This window comes from Theobroma cacao, chromosome 9 (assembly GCF_000208745.1).
Source record: "Theobroma cacao cultivar B97-61/B2 chromosome 9, Criollo_cocoa_genome_V2, whole genome shotgun sequence".
Classification (NCBI taxonomy): Eukaryota; Viridiplantae; Streptophyta; class Magnoliopsida; order Malvales; family Malvaceae; genus Theobroma; species Theobroma cacao.
Genome location: NC_030858.1, coordinates 1,856,794 through 1,873,253, shown reverse-complemented (window position 1 = coordinate 1,873,253; position 16,460 = coordinate 1,856,794). Strand labels below are relative to the sequence as shown.

Here is a 16,460-nt window from a genome sequence, read left to right as displayed (position 1 = left end):
ATTGGGTCCTATGACGTCTGAAAAAAATAAAGGCCGGATACAGACATCCAGGGCCCAATCCAACATTGAGTAGATTTGGTTTACATAATGAAAATATTTTGTCTATACGAAATTATGAACATCGTAATATTTAAAAAATTTTAAATTATTAGAAAAATTTTATTTTTATTATTTTTTTATTTTTAAAATGTCACTTGTTAATTTTATAACACGTGATGTTAACATGATATACTAAACGTATCATAATAGATTATATTTTTCACTCTTAACGTCAATATCAAGTGAGAGTATAAAAATGATATGTAACATTTTGATTAATAATAATTAATCAACTGTTAATTATAAAAATCTGTTTGATTTAAAATAAAAATAAATAAACTTAATTACATTTAATAATAAATAAAAATTTTTAAATAATTCATGAATCTTTTCAAACATTACGTATTTTTTTCCTCATAATTATCTCATAACAAACCAAATAGAGATTAGAAAATCAAGGTAATTTGACAAAGAGATATACACACATTTTTTCTAGCTTGTTTTATATGAAATATTCGAGAGTTATTTATAATCAATCCGATAATATAAATTGAAAAAAAGGGTTTTGATAAACACAATTGAATATGTAGCTTATATTTGATTTTGACTTGGTATATATATATATGTATGTTACATGACTCCTCCTATTGCATGCGAGCACTAACCCTAAGACGTGAGAGAGAGAAAAAGAGGAAATTTATTATTAAATTACGATATATAATAGATTATTCGTTTATATATTTTCAACGATAATTCTTTGTGGGGATTAATTTAGGACCTTCACCCTCAATATGTGGCCGAATATTGTTAAGATAATTAATAATAATAATAATGATGACGATGATGATGTAAGATCCCTTCATTATTATAATATGAAACTCAAAAGGCAGGTTGAAAGCTCATTTTCACCTCCTCCTTAATATTCTAATGATCTTAGGACTTTTCTCCCTCGTCAATTAGATCTCTTAAGCCCAGATCCTATGACTTTATTAAACAAACAATAAGCAATCAAGCTAGCTAGCTAGCGAGCTAGTTTCGATCTCTCTCTCCAAACAGACGCAATGGCAGAAACGAACTCACCGTTACCGTTACTTTTCCGGAGACGATCAAGCGGTGAAATGAAGAATCTGGCCTCCGTTTCCAGTAGCCTCTTACCGGCGTTCGGAACTGTGGTTGACGATGGATACCTGCACCTCAAGAAATATGTCATCGCTCCTTATGATTTTAGATATCGGTGAGTCTCTTTATTAATTTTCCTTCTCCTATTGACTCAATATTATTCATACTGTGTTTCTCTTTGCGTTCTTCCGGCTTAATTTCATCGTTTAAATCAAAGAAAAAAACATTTAAAAAATATTCAGGTTACTGACTTTCCACCTTTAGTTTTGCATTTCCTAGATTACCTTGAAAGCCTAAATGGTGCAATTAAAGTTTAAGTTTTCGATTCAAGAAGAGTACCCGTATATAATACAAATCCTTCACGTAGCTTCGTAGGAAGTGAATTAAATGATGGGTAAAAAAGTGATGCCGCAACCTCTATAGCGATCAAATCATTTCATTAGAAGAGAAAAACTTCTGCAAAAAAAAAAAAAAAAGAAGAAGAAGAAGATGATGATAAGGATTCTAAAGGGTTTTCGAATGGAGTGTTTGACTAGGAGTAGGAGTTTTCAGTTTGGGGGTTTTTTGGGTTGGGAGTTTCACTGGGATCCCCCCGTCGGGCTTTGGTTGGTCGAAGTATGCACATGCTGGCGTGCTTTGCGTTATGATATGAATTCTCAACATTGCCCTTGATCGGTTTTTTGACTTTTGTTTGCCGCTCACTGCTCAAGAGGCAGATGAGAACGAAGGAGAGGAAGACTTTTTTTTTGGTAAATTTTTAAAAAGTTTTAAAATTTAAAAAAGTTAATTTTTTTATTTTTTATTATATTTAAATGAATTTTTATATTTTTATTTTAAGTTATATGAATTTTTATTATTAATAATTAATTAATTATCATTAGTTAAAATACTTTTTATTATTTTTATATTTACATGATATTAACATAAAAAATATCATAAATTGTATAATCATATCACATCATCATTCAATCTAATATATCAACATATCATGTTATCATTTATTATGATAAGTCAAAAATCAACATCATATGATAAAAATAACAAAGTGACGTTTTAATTAATACTGTTAATTATAAAAATTTATTTAATTCAAAATAAAAATATAATAATTTAATTGAACATAATAAAAAAATTAAAACTTATTTAATTTAAAAAGAAATAAATTTATTTTTTTTATATATTATGTTTTTTTTTTCTTTCCTATCTATGTTTGAGTTTTCCTTTGATAATATACAAAGTTCCAAAAACGATAATGTGCATAATTGGTTTTACATACTGTTCTTATCAATTATTTTCTATTTCAAAAAACAAAAGAAAGCACCACAATAGACATTTTGCTAATTTCCACGTCAACTTGAAGCATATTTTCATCATTTAAAGGAACAATATTCGATAAAAATCTTAAAGGATTATGTTTCCTTTTTTTTAAATCTTCTAAAGAAAAATGTATGATTTCTTGATATGGTAATGCAAGGGGTGCAGATGGTGGCAAACGTTTTTGGTAGCGCTGGTGTTGTACTCGGCATGGGCATCTACTTTCGAGGTAGCTTTCAAGAAAGCAGCCAAAGGGGCGCTCTTGATCATTGATTTGGTGGTGGATGTCTTCTTTGCCACGGACATCATCCTAACTTTCTTTGTCGCTTACTTGGATAAAACAACCTATCTCCTTGTCGATGATCACAAGAGAATTGCATTGCGGTATGTCACTACATCTCCTTTGCATAGCTGATTACTCTCTTCCTTTCCATCAATGGATGTTATTATTTTATTCTTATCTCGCTGCAAATAGAGAAGTTATTTCAATGAAAATATTGTTTTGATGCCCAGTAAACATTATTTCTTGACTTTTTTGATGAATTTATTAAGTAATTTGAGTCATTTTATCACAATTTCAAAAGAAAGTTATGAATCTCACATTAACTGTGTATTAAAATACAACTAAATATTTAAATATTTATATCATTTTCAACATTCCTTTTATAGAACAAAATTATAAAATTCAATAAATTCAAATAGATAATACTTTATACTTTACTTTAACACATATCATCAAATTACATGAGCTGGCCTATGATTTTGGTGAAATGCCAAAAAGGCCAAGGTTTGGGTGAAATGCGAGCTGCCCTGGTCCATCAAACAAATGTGCCCCGAGAGAGTTGAAACCCAAACTTAAAAGGCTGAAAACTGCTGAATAAGCCCACCAAAGAAATGAATGCATAGATTTGGCTTGAACTGTCATTAGACAAAATGTGGAGATTTACACTAAGTAATCTCACGTGCATGAAATGATTTCTAAAGTTCTAAAGTATTAATTCTGTCTTAACCTAAAGATTTATGAGTGTGAATGTTTAATAATTGCAGAAATATGCGTTCTAATATCTGAACAAAATTTTGTTCTTACAGATATGTGACACGGTTCTGGTTTTTTATGGATGTAGCATCTACTCTGCCATTCCAATTCATATACAGAATCGTCACTGGCAAATGGCATGCTGGTGAGGTCTTCAGTTTCCTCAACTTGCTTCGTCTATGGCGTCTCTGGCGTGTTAGTGAACTCTTCAAAAGGTAAACCAATGTCTAATTTAACAACTACACAGTATTCTTTTAAGCAAACCTCATTTTCCTCTCTTTCTCTCCTGTGTCTGCTACATTCCTTCAAAATTCAAGAGATAGACAACGAGGGATTGAACACAAATACTATCTTATCTAATTTGAAGTCATTTTTGATAGGTTAGAAAAGGACCCACGGTTTAGCTACTTTTGGACAAGACTCCTTAAACTAGTCTGTGTGAGCATCATGTTCTACTCCTACTTTCCTACTCTCCATCCCCAACCAAACATTTACAAGTAAATTTGATTTCTACTCAATGGCAGGTCACGGTATTTGCGGTGCACTCAGCTGGTTGCTTCTATTACTGGCTGGCTGCACGCCACAGAACACCAGCTAAGACATGGATTGGAAGCGAGGTTGAAGATTTTAAGCACAAAAGTATCTGGGTAGGCTACACCTATTCCATTTACTGGTCAATTGTCACTCTCACCACAGTTGGCTATGGAGACTTGCATGCAGTGAATACAGGAGAGAAGGTTTTTAACATGATTTATATGCTCTTCAATATTGGCCTCACTTCGTACATAATTGGTAACATGACAAATCTCATCGTCCATGCTGCAGTCAGGACCTTTGCCATGGTGATTCTCTCTTCTCTTCATTCATTTTCAAAGAACATCTTCCATCTCATAGCCAACAATAGCATACAAGATTAGCAGCACATAAAGTACTTGATGAACCTAGAAATATATTGATAACTCCTTGCTTTGTTGGTCCTAAAGAAAGTCTATATAATCCTAATGTTTTTTGGATTGATATGATTCTACCTTCTTCAGTATAGAGATTCAGGTAGCTCAATGCTAGTCAAATTTCACTCATGTATTTTAGACCTTGCATGATGTTGGAGTGCTACTTCACATTTGCATTTTAATCCAAACATATCAAATAGACCATAACTAGGATCATGTCTCGACAGAGAGATACCATCAATGAGTTATTGCGTTACGCAAGCAAAAATAGACTTCCAGATGGGCTGAGAGAACAAATGCTGTCACACATGCAACTCAAGTTCAAGACAGCAGAGTTACAGCAAGAAGAAGTGCTTCAGGACCTGCCCAAGGCAATAAGATCAAGCATTTCCCAGCACCTCTTCCGCAGTACTGTTGAAAAAACCTACCTATTCAAAGGAGTCTCTGAAGATTTTGTTTCTCAGCTGGTAATAATATTTCCTTCTTTATATATATGTATGTATGTATGTATATATAATTCCATGCAGGATTCAAATCTGAAACCTCCCATTTGGTCTGTGGTGTGCGCTACCGTTGAGGCGATGCCTCATCCACCTAAAATGCAAAAAAAAAAAATATACTTCACCCTAACCAAATTAGGTTCCCATATTTAACAGTGGATTTTTAGCCATTAAGTCACCCAAAAAATAATTTGTAATCAAAAACTGCCCCCCTTACTATAGAAATACTATGTTAAAACAAAACTTTAATCGCCTTAGATATCTATCATAAGCACTTTTTCATAAAATATTCTTCTTACAGGTATCAGAGATGAAAGCTGAATATTTTCCTCCGAAGGTTGAAATTATTTTACCAAATGAGATACCCACAGACTTCTACATTCTAGTATCTGGAGCAGTGGTATAGCATCATTCCTAGTCATATTTTTATGCCTTCTATTTAACCTCAGATGCAGAATCTAAACTCTCTGAAACTGCAGGATATGCTCACATACAAGAATGGAATGGAGCAGGTATATCTTTGGATACAAGGGTATAATTTCCTAATGCTTCCATTTATAGAACTGAATAACTATCGGTCAAACAGTTAGATGGAACATCTATAAACTCAGAGCATAATATTCCTATTGACTCAGAATAATGGAAAAGGAACTATAATAACAGATTTGAAGGAGCGTATATGTTTTCTTTTTCCTTTTGTTTTTCTAATGTTTTAGGATGCAGGGGTAGGGGAAGCACTATCAAAGTACCATTTTTCGTAAATAAACAAAGATATTGATGAAACATGAACACAGATAAAGATGCCTTATTTTGATATCAAATTGAAACTAAGATATGGCAATTAGAGTATAGTAAAAACACAGACCTTCACTATAGAGCCGATACAACTATTGCCAAACAAATATTCTGAAAGATAATGTCTCACAGACTGCTAAAAGTTCAGAAGTAACTGCTCCCATTGCCCACCCAGAACTTCTCTAAGAGGATGTACTTGACCTTATCATTTTATACTTTCAACAATTGCTGCGGTAAATAAAAATAATTAGTTTAACAAAGCAAGGTAGACGAAATCCAGAAACAAGTATCAATAAATGAACCGCAAGCTCAATTATCAACATCTTTTACTTCTAGCCTAAAAAAGTGTACATGAAGAATTGCTGCATATATCTTAGACCAGAAAGACAAGATACGATCATGAAGAAACCTTCTGATAATTGATTGAGAGACCCAATGAATTTTAGTAATAAGAGAGTTGCTTTCTTGAGATTATAACCACCATCATAAACAAGCATTTTGGACAGTAAGAGAGCTTTTTTAGGGAAAAAAAAAAGTGAAAAGGCCAAAACACATGTCATATTGTAATGTTAAATTAAAGCTTCTTTCTTTCCATTTGTCATCTTAAACTAACTTCCTTTCTTTCCTTTTTAAGTTTTTGTCAAAACTAGGATCTGCAGATATGGCAGGAGAAATTGCAGTGATTTTCAACATCCCCCAACCTTTCATGGTGAGAACGAAGAGGCTCTCCCAGGTTATCCGGATAAGCCATCACCATTTCAAACAAATGGTGCAACCACAGAGTGAAGATGGAAAGATTATTATTGCTAACTTCATGGAGGTTTGTAAACATTATCATCTTACATACCCATCCATTGCCAGTTCTACACCCACAGGAGAAAAGAAAGCAATAAAGGGATCAAAAGACACGAACTATAAGTGAAAGAAAATTTTTTAGGGGAAATCATCCACATGGGACCTAAGGCTGTTGAAAATTATTTTAGACCAGAGCATGTAAAAGACTTTAAATTTGCATGAGCAGTGGGTTGGGGAAAACAAAAAAAGCAATGAAGTATCACAATGAATTCATGGATGATACACAATCTTTATCCATAAATTTTTTATGCCTTTAACCAAAACCTCAAGAGCACTTCTGACTCTTCTATTCTCAGCACTTGAAAGGCTTAAAAGAAGACATGCTACAGGAAATACCTTTCCTAACGGAATTGCTGGCAGAGCAGAGTATAGAGGTATGTCTTCATACTGAACCAATTAGAGGAAAGTAAGCCCCAAATGTGATTATAAGACATGGAATAAAACAGCACTTTATGAAAAATCTAGACCATTCTTGTTTGATCAAAAAGTAGATTAGATTCTATTATGTCTCTTTTGCAGCCTATAGCACAAAATGAGAAGCAACAAAGCAGAGAAGCATTGGATTCCACAAATGCAAATCCAGAAGGTAAATCAAAGCTCCTTGATCAATGATAGCTAATGGAAGCAAGAAATTTCAAGTATATACTATGCAGATAATATGTATGCTCCCATAAGCCCACACAAATTTGATGCACAACCAAAGAATCACACCCTTAAGTTGATAATTGCTAAACCTTATAGTAGCAGCCACTGGTTATTTTCTTATGAAAAATTCTAATATAAAATATTCACTTGTGTTCCCTATATCATGTCAACTCTTAACTTGCATCTAATTTTGTGTTTGACATATTTGAGCATATGGGTCAATCTGGTGTTTTAAGGAGGGAAAAGGGTGAGTCTATCATCCATCTAGGATGGAAATAAAGTCTTCCCATGCCATTTAAAATAAATAATATGATCTAGCCTTCCTAGATGTATCAAAAAATAATGAATATGAATCCACAAATGATTGTCTTAAGGTGATGATGAGATTAGTTTCTCCATTTAGTTGTGCTAAAAGCTCAAGCTCATGGATTAGCATGAGATGGTATGCCTATACCAAATGATTTGTTAAATAAATCCAGATATATGTTCTTTTAATAAAATGCATAACATTCTGTAGATATTTGCAATTTAATAATTCTACCATTTTGCAGGAACACCAAACGCTTCCAGTCCTTCACTAAGTGCAAGCACCATCCGGGTGATAATCTATGGGCATCATCCAACCGAAGGAACAATGTCTAGTGACAGATTGGGAAAGCTCATATATTTGCCTGACTCAATCGAAGACCTCTTCAGACTAGCAGGTATCACAGAACTACAAGCTTCTCAAAAAGCCAATACTTGTTTTCTAACTTCCACATGACATGCTAAAAGACTTGAAGGAATGGGAAAAGATGCAACCAACCCAACAAACAAAAAGATATAACCCAACTAAAACTCATTCCTACGAGAAGGTGATCGAGTACATAACAGCATGTTGAAGGATTTGACCTTGAGACCTCAAACATGAAGCTAAGCCTACTAAACCAATAGAAGCAACTTTCCTTTCACACGTCACAACAACACAGACTAAACACTTAACAGATATGATGCCAATTCTAGCAAAAGTGATATCATTAATCCACATATTTGGAAAGGTAATGAATTCAAGAGGAAAACAGCATGTTCTTGGATACACGAATATACACTTAATGAATGAAAAAAAAGGGAGAATGGAGCATCAATGCAGTATACTGAATTTTGTTATATTTGGTTAACGCAGAGAAGAAATTTGGAAAGAGAGGGAGCACAATTCTTATGGCTGATGGCTCAGAAGTTGAAGAACTGAATGCTCTGAGAGAGAATGATCACTTATTCATCGTTTAAATGTTAAGGTACTATTTGATCAGTTATCCATACATTAATCTGTTTATGCAATGATTCTAAATGCACTGGCTGTAAGAAGTTAGGTAGATGATATTTCTAAACAACAAAAATATTTGCAATACAGCTGCATGTTTATATAAATGGTTGTCTGTGTGTGTATGCATTTGTTTGTGGACAGAGGAGGCAATGCAATGTTTAGCCATTGGGCTTAAGCTTCAATGCTAATATTTACCAATCTTCAGTTACTATGTTCCCCGTAAAATAATGGGAAAGCGGTGATGATAACTACAGAGCTTACAGTTTTCAATCTCTGTTACTCAGCATGTCCAAAATAGTGTACGCAGCTTTCTGAAGCCGCTCCTTCTCTTCCTCCAAACCTTTCTTCCTTTCAAGAGCAGAGTCTTTGCACTTCTCTATCTCTTCCCTTACTCCTGAAGAGTTCTGATCAATTTCACTGCAGAATTTTAATTTAAAAGGTAAACAAAACTTAATTTTCAGGAGAAATGGTGTTTGCAACAAGCTAATGATTTGATTAAACCTGTCTCCCAGAATCTAAAGAATGAGGGAGTGAAGAAATGCTGGATCTGAAAAATAGAGATCGAACAATCTTGGAGAAGCACAACATAATACGGGACTGTATGGGTTTAACAAATAAATGTTCTTTGCCATAAACTTATTGCAGGATCATAAGTGAATAAAAAAGCATAGGAAAAGTGATATAAAAGCCATGATTCCTGAGTATTTTAGCAGCATTAGGTAATTGATAAACAGAGAATATTATACGACAAAAGCATAGTAGCACAGATGAAACTGTTTCACTTCCATAAAAAGTATCAGCTTATTCGCTAAGGAGACAACAAAATCGAAAAAAGAAAACCAAGTCAGCAAGAAGTCCATTCACGAAAACACAGTTTCTCAGCCAAACAAAAAAAAGTAAAGATAGTGCAAAGAGACCAAAAATGATACCGACAAGAATGCAGAGAACAAGAAAAAGAAGAAAGTGGTTATACATGATAATACACCAATTATTTCTTTGTGTAATTTTGGCAAGAAAGCTGAAGTTAAAATGAAGAAAGAAAGATAATAACAAATTTTCCAAAATAAGTTCCACATCGACGGTGTTGACCAGATGAAGTTACATTCATGATACTCACCTTATCATCTTAAGCATGTTCTCCATTGCCGTCTGAACATGCTGCGACATCTCTGCATTAATTAAATACAAGTTACCATCTATTATTCTGATATAAATAAATATCTATATACGGAAAATTACACGATGTGAGAAAAATAACTTTGTAAAAAACTTTATAAGCACGTATTTATAAAAATGAAATTTGTCTGCTCAACGTATAATCCTCTAAGGTATAAAAAAGACACAGAAATGCAAGGATGACAACCGATCTCAAGAAATTATGCAATTAAAAACTGATTCAGGCTAAGATCCTCACGTTTCACTCTGTTTGTTATACAATTTGAATTGCGCAGGTAAATGATGATAACGAAATGCATTTCTTCAACGTGAATTTTTCAATCATGCGATGATTTCAAGTAGAAATCACATAATAACAGAGAATATTCAATGTAGTTTGAAATCATAACCGTAATGAAAGTAATTATGGGAGGAAGGAAGAAAAAGAAAGTGACGAAGAAACTGAACCATAGACGAGAGAAGACAGCTGAGATTCAGCTTCTGCAACAGCCTGAGATGGTGAACTCGCCATTGCTTTCTTTTCGAGCTTTTAAGAGAGAGTTTTTGAATTCGGTAGCAGAGAAACTGAGAAAAAGTGAGAGCGAGATTCTAAATTGTTTAGTAGGCGCAATTGTTTGGCGGCAATATATTTGCTTTGCCTGCCGCTATTTCTTCCCGTACCTTAGATACGTATAATTTTATCTTCTCTAATTTATTTTATTTTAAAATACGGTATTTCCTCGAGGCAGGTTGACGGGGAAAAAAATAGAAATATGGGCTTTTGGCCTTCTGATGCTAGTGGCCCAGTCCTGTAAAGCTTGGAGCAGGACCAGCACTTCAAGCCTTGAAACCCAATCAAATAGTGGTATCCAACAGATTCTATTTACTTAATTTCCTCAAAATAGAACTCTCCAAATTAGTTACTGCACCTGCAATTCGTTGTGCGAAAGCATCTGGACTTGTTTACAGCCCATTTCAGAATTCTGTTCCCATAGCCCAAACTTGCTTTTCTTTCGACTTCATCATCAAAAACACCTGCTTCCCACAGAAATGACCAACAGAGCAAGATCAAATCTTATTTCAAGCCCTGCCCGAGCATTCACTGGCGCCGGTGGAATATAACGATACGTTGGAAAAACACTACCTGAATTTCAAAGCTCTTTGTTGCCGTAAGGATTAAATGGCAACTGGTACGAGTCCGGATTTATAAAGCCTGAGCATTCAAGGGCCACACAGGAATTTGAACAATACATTGGAACAACACTACCTGAATCTCAAAGCTTCTTGTTGCTGTCAGGATTCAGTGGCAACTGGAACGAGTCAGTATTTTACTAATTAATTCAGTGGTAATGGTAAATTTCAGTATTTTATCATGGAAAATTGAAGCTAACAACTAAAAGAAAGGAAGGTAGCAAGTTTCTCTACTAAGCCTACAACAATATCGCTAAATTAATAGTAGTTACACCAAATCAAAGTGATAATTGGCAGTACATATTGAATCATGGAAAAACAACACAATACCTAAATACATTTCTGTCACTAGACAAACGATTACCTAATCAAACAGACAAGTACACGACGGATGGCACTGACTAGTACTGATTCTTCTACTCCTTCCTTTGCTTGCACTCAATACTCTTCCTCTTGAAAAAATAAAGGAAGAATATGAGATGCAGTAGCAATCAATTCCACAGTAAACCCAACGCTAATTCCAATCTCCTGATTTTTCTAATGGAAATCATTCCGAAACCAGCTCTCATGATCGCCGCAACAATTACGAGGATGTTCTTTCGGTCTTTCCCAAAAAACCAGGGACCGGAAGCGAACTGGGCGGCGGCGAAACAAAATTAGAACCGGCAAAAAGATCGTTACGAATCTTGAATTCCTTGACCTTAATTTGCTTTTGCATCGTTTCCGGATCTGGACCCAACCGGTTCGTGGACCCCAACGCCAAATCAGACTCCTCTTCACCACTCGATCCGTGGATCCTTCCACGATTCGTCTTCTCAGCAACGGGGATCAACTTTTCCCCGCGTTTAAGGATCTTGACCTGGCCCATCACCAGATTCTTCCCAGGCGATTTGACCACCATGGATTCGGATTGTCTTCTGTTATTCGATTGGAACCTAGCTGAACTCCTCTTCCTACCACGAGAGCTAGAACCATCATTGCCGGATTTAGGTTTGATCGTGTTAGGGTTAGGGTTTCCACGAGATCTCAAAGGACGAGCTAGGCTCAGGGTTTCGTGGCGTAAACGATTACCTACACACTCTTCGGGGAGAAGAATCGCCGTTGCCATTGGATTTTAGAAGGGGAAAAGAAACGCCAAAGACAAATGAAGTTCCAATGCGATAATACGAAGATTAGAGATGCGATGGGGGTATTTATAGTAGGTTTTCAATGCTTGTTTGATGGGAATTAGGATTTCTTTGGAAATAGGAAATATGTAATTATTCTCACGTAAGTATCTACCACCGCCAAAGCCTCAGGGTGATGATAGGGTCAAGCGGGTTGCAGCCTGCTTACGTGTAGCTGTTTCATTGGTTACATGGACGGCCGGTCTTTTCTTTTTTCTCTATTTATTTAGTAGCGTAATAAAGCCTAGCTTATTGAGTCGGCAAAACTCAAAATGCTAGAAAATTTAAAATAAAAATAATTTTTAAATTTTTATTATTTTTAATTAAGTTTTTTATTTTAAATTAAATAAAAATTTATATATTTATTTTAAATCAAATAAATTTTTATACTTAATGATTAATTAAGTCAAAATACTATTTAATTAAAAATAAAAATATAAAAAATAATTAAATATAATAATAAAAAATTTATTGAAATTTTTTTAACGGTTTAAAAATTTATTTAAACATTATATCCTTAAAACATGATTGAAAAAAAAAATAATATTAGTACTTGTTTAGGGCAAACAAAAAACTCTACCCACTAATGAGTAAATGGAAAGACCTTTTTTTCTTTTGAAATTATTATTTTGACAAAATATACTTAATTTGCTTCACTTATCGTCGACTCAACTCAAAATTATTAAAAAGGTTAATGTAATAAACAAACATGATGAACCCTTAAAATGACATAAACCCAATTTCAATTATAATTTAAGAAGTTTTGCATGATAACAAATTTGTATAGTGAAATGTAGCAAAAATTGATCAAATCTTAAAAGACTTATGCATATTGCTAGAAAATTTATTTTAACGCAACTTGGATTGATTATAAAAATTATTTGTCAAATTTAGATATTGGTTTGAATCTCAAATAATTTGAATAGGAAGAAGTTTTGAAAAGATAAAACATAAAATTATTGGATCAATTTAAATCCAAGCTTAACATGTAAAAAGAAAACGGTAAAAGATTTTAAAAAATCTTTAAACCATTAAAGACAATTTAAATAAACTCATATTATTTTATTATGTTCAATTATATTTTTATATTTTTTTAATCAAATAATATTTATATTTTTATTTTAAACTAAATTAATTATTGATTTAGTCAAAATATTATTTGTCGTATTATATCACATGACGTTAATGTAGCATGTTAAAATATCATAATTGATAATAATGTGATATTTTAATATATCGTAATTAACGATGAGATAACATTTTAATGTAATATAATAACCTAATCATATAATATTTTTCACTCTAGAATGAACCCCACATAAGTAATATATTAATATAAAAAGATAAGTAATAGTGTAATTGATAAAACTTAATCAATCATTAAAAATTTATTTAATTTAAAATAAAAATATAAAAATTTTAACTTAATATAATAAAAAATAATAACTTATTTAAATTTTCTTAACTAATCCAAAAGTTTTTTTAAACATAGTGCTAAAGAAAAATTAAACTTGACAAATTGATACCAAAACATGGATAATTAAAAACTTAATTGTTGACGGGCAATAATAAGCCCATACCCGTTACAAAAGTAATCTAGATGTTGTGGGCTTGTTAAGGCCCGTTTAACTAGCAACGAACTGGAGCCCAACACTGTGCTGCAGAGCTCAACCGCGCAAGAGATGGTTTGTATTTGAATCCTTTTCTGGATTGACAAGAGTCCTGGTTCGTGGATTTTCTCTCTTGGTTTGGTCAAATTTCTCTCAGCTTTCATATTCTCCCCAGCGTGCAATCCCCTCTATGTCGGCATGCTGCCATTGAAGCCCCCACGTGAAGGAGGCATTGATATGGCTTGATGCTGATAGAATTGGTGGGGCGAGAGGGAAGGCACGTTTACGACAGAAAATGTTCTTAAATAACTTCGTCAAGTACATTTGGACCTTTAATTTGTCTTAAGGAATCAAGATGCCCATGGAAGACATATACTATGATATGCAATATTTTCTTTTATGTTTTATCTTCGAATTTCAGAGTTTTGGTCAATATTGCTTTCTTTCTGTACGCATTGCTTTAATTTCTAGCTTGACGTTTCCCCACTTGTTCGTTACCAGCTTTTCCTGTGTTTTTTATATGTCAGTGTTGCAGATTTTTTAGATTGCGATTCACCAGGTAACTTCCAAAACCCTGTCAGAGTTTGTAATGTGGTCTAAAATAGGAAATGCTGCTTAAACATCTGAAGAATATATAAACCTTACGCGAGTGGCTGCTCAAGTCAGTAAAGCCATTTGAAATGAAGCATCTCGTTTTCTCCAGCTATAGGACTGTTCATCTTTGACTTGTTGTAAGGCAATCAGCCCCCACTTCGTCATCATTCAATGTCTTGTCCTTATGATGTCTTGTTTTGTTCAAGTTAAGTCTTATTGTGGGGGAATTCTAAATTTTCCAGTTATCACGATGCGTGTTTGTCGCCATATTGTGCAAATTAGATATGGAGTCTTCTCTAAGCAAACGGACTGCCATACCTTAATTTGGTGAATATCACCAACTGAAAGAAGAGTTATCACTTGATGATTGTTCACCTTCCAGTCTTAGCAGCAACCAGGGTGAAAGTTTAACATTGGGTTGAAATGTGAATTAATGAATTAGTGAAATAAACTGCTATGCCTGTTTGTATATATCATGCGATGGTACAGGCCGGGTCAACTGATGCAGATCATAAGTTGATAATGATGTGTCCATACTCGATTTCATCAAGGAGCTGCATTAGTTGAACATGGAAGCTACGCTGATGCACATGCTTGGTTAGACACCGAGACACAAAATATGGACTGGAATTTCTAGTGAAGCTGATTGGAATATGGGAAAACTGAGTGCTCAGGAAAATTCCCGAAAGCAGCTTGTAGGGTTATCAGGATGGTGATGAAAACGATGAAACCAAAACAGAGAGGACAGAACGATGATGAAGATGCCATTTTCTAATCAGAATTTGCATACCAAGGTCAGACCTGCTCCTTTTTTTCACTCTGTCAAGTTCACCGAAACTCTGACGGGCATGCCTAGGTTTAGTACTGATCAATTTGATAAACGTAGGAAGGCCATTAGGATTGATGATTTTATAGTGTCATTCTTTCTGGTAACAAAAAACTTGTACGCGGCCTCCTGATGGACCTGTTTGATTCAAGACCTCGGCCCAGCTATGCCCAACGAAGCTGATGAGTTCACAAACGTTTCAAGCGAAGGTGGGTTGCCAGTGGCCTAGCTGGTTTTACGTATAAACACAGGCACCGCTGTCCCAGCCAAGGGGAAGTCGGTTCCTGATTGACAAAACCAAACAAAACTAAAGAGGGGCACGTGCATGACTGCTTGAGAACTTTGGTCGGCAGAGAACGTGTCCACCAGCTGGTCCATTATGAAGTGACAGATCATAAATTCCTGGTGAACAGGACTACACAACCAGAAGTCATTCTCTACTGGGAATTTGCATCCATATAATAATTTTCGAGCTTTCTCAGTCCTGCTTTACGTGGTTCCCCACTATTAGCTCTTGCAAAAGGCAATATATAATATCTCCTTTGCTCATATGGTTTTGTCCCATCATCGCTTTTCCTTCCATAAAAGGATGCCTTATTCCACAGAATTATACATCTATGCTTTTGAAAAAGCAAATTTTTAATTAGGGTATACGGAACTGATTCTAAATTTGTGGCTTGAAATTTTATCATTTATTCACAGTTATTAAGGAAGGTCTTTGGCTACGATGCCCTACCAATAACCACACAAAATAGTGTTAGAAACAGAAAAACGAATTAAATCAAAGTGGGGGATGCGTCGGCATCCTAGTTCTTTACCAAATGAAGAAACGACAGATCATTCTTCTAGACCAAACAGTTGGATTTGAAAGGTCAGAAGATTGATTACACAAAGCACAAATCAACAAGGTTGGGAATTATTATATGTCCGGAATTTTGGAGGGATTTAAGAGATAATTTCCAAACTGACAATGTCTGATGTTATCATATTAAAGAATTAATCAGCACTGCTATTTTGTTATTTTTTTCAACTGTTACTGGGTGACTCTGTACAATGTTGACTCATGACGAGAAAAAGTTTCCAGGGAAAGTTTTTACAGGTTTTTGACAGGGGATTACTTAATCCAAGAAAATCAATAGAGCTTTCTTTTTCCTTATAAATTAAGGAGACTCGATCAAACTATTACCAACCAAAATAACATTAACAATGATAAGTAAAGACCCAAGCTTTTTCATTATTGGGGGATTTACAAATTGGGACGGTGGAGTAAAAATAATACATTGGTTATTACCATAGCCAATAATCTTTATTATCAAGGAAATGCCAAATTACGATATTGGTATATAGGAAATTGCTTTTACT

At 34.2% G+C, this 16,460-nt stretch overlaps 3 protein-coding genes across 9 annotated transcripts; 1 reads left to right on the top strand and 2 right to left on the bottom strand.

The window, feature by feature from the left end:
- Nucleotides 977–8,543, top strand: LOC18587908 (potassium channel KAT3). Of its 2 annotated transcripts, none has more exons than XM_018128200.1 (13): nt 977–1,273; nt 2,641–2,856; nt 3,562–3,723; nt 3,889–3,940; nt 4,033–4,350; nt 4,686–4,925; nt 5,260–5,358; nt 5,438–5,470; nt 6,388–6,573; nt 6,905–6,982; nt 7,128–7,194; nt 7,805–7,957; nt 8,416–8,543. In XM_018128200.1, exons 1-13 carry the CDS (start codon nt 1,101–1,103, stop codon nt 8,517–8,519), a joined length of 1,881 nt encoding a protein of 626 aa, XP_017983689.1. In that variant the 5' UTR covers nt 977–1,100; the 3' UTR covers nt 8,520–8,543. The 2 variants fall into 2 exon arrangements, with proteins under 2 accessions (XP_017983689.1, XP_007012019.1); XM_007011957.2 differs by having other exon boundaries at nt 1,101–1,273; nt 3,889–3,946.
- Nucleotides 2,850–10,408, bottom strand: LOC18587907. Of its 6 annotated transcripts, none has more exons than XM_018128202.1 (4): nt 10,180–10,408; nt 9,674–9,725; nt 8,818–8,973; nt 2,850–2,937 (listed from the first exon to the last, which is right to left on the bottom strand). In XM_018128202.1, the coding sequence occupies exons 1-3, from the start codon at nt 10,241–10,243 to the stop codon at nt 8,823–8,825; spliced, it is 267 nt and encodes an 88-aa protein (XP_017983691.1). In that variant the 5' UTR covers nt 10,244–10,408; the 3' UTR covers nt 2,850–2,937; nt 8,818–8,822. The 6 variants fall into 6 exon arrangements, with proteins under 6 accessions (XP_017983691.1, XP_017983693.1, XP_017983695.1 ...); XM_018128204.1 differs by lacking the exon at nt 2,850–2,937 and adding an exon at nt 3,220–3,345; XM_018128206.1 differs by lacking the exon at nt 2,850–2,937 and adding an exon at nt 3,220–3,342.
- On the bottom strand, nt 11,106–12,150 carry LOC18587906. The gene has a single exon (XM_007011955.2). It carries the CDS (start codon nt 12,008–12,010, stop codon nt 11,486–11,488), a length of 525 nt encoding a protein of 174 aa, XP_007012017.1. The 5' UTR covers nt 12,011–12,150; the 3' UTR covers nt 11,106–11,485.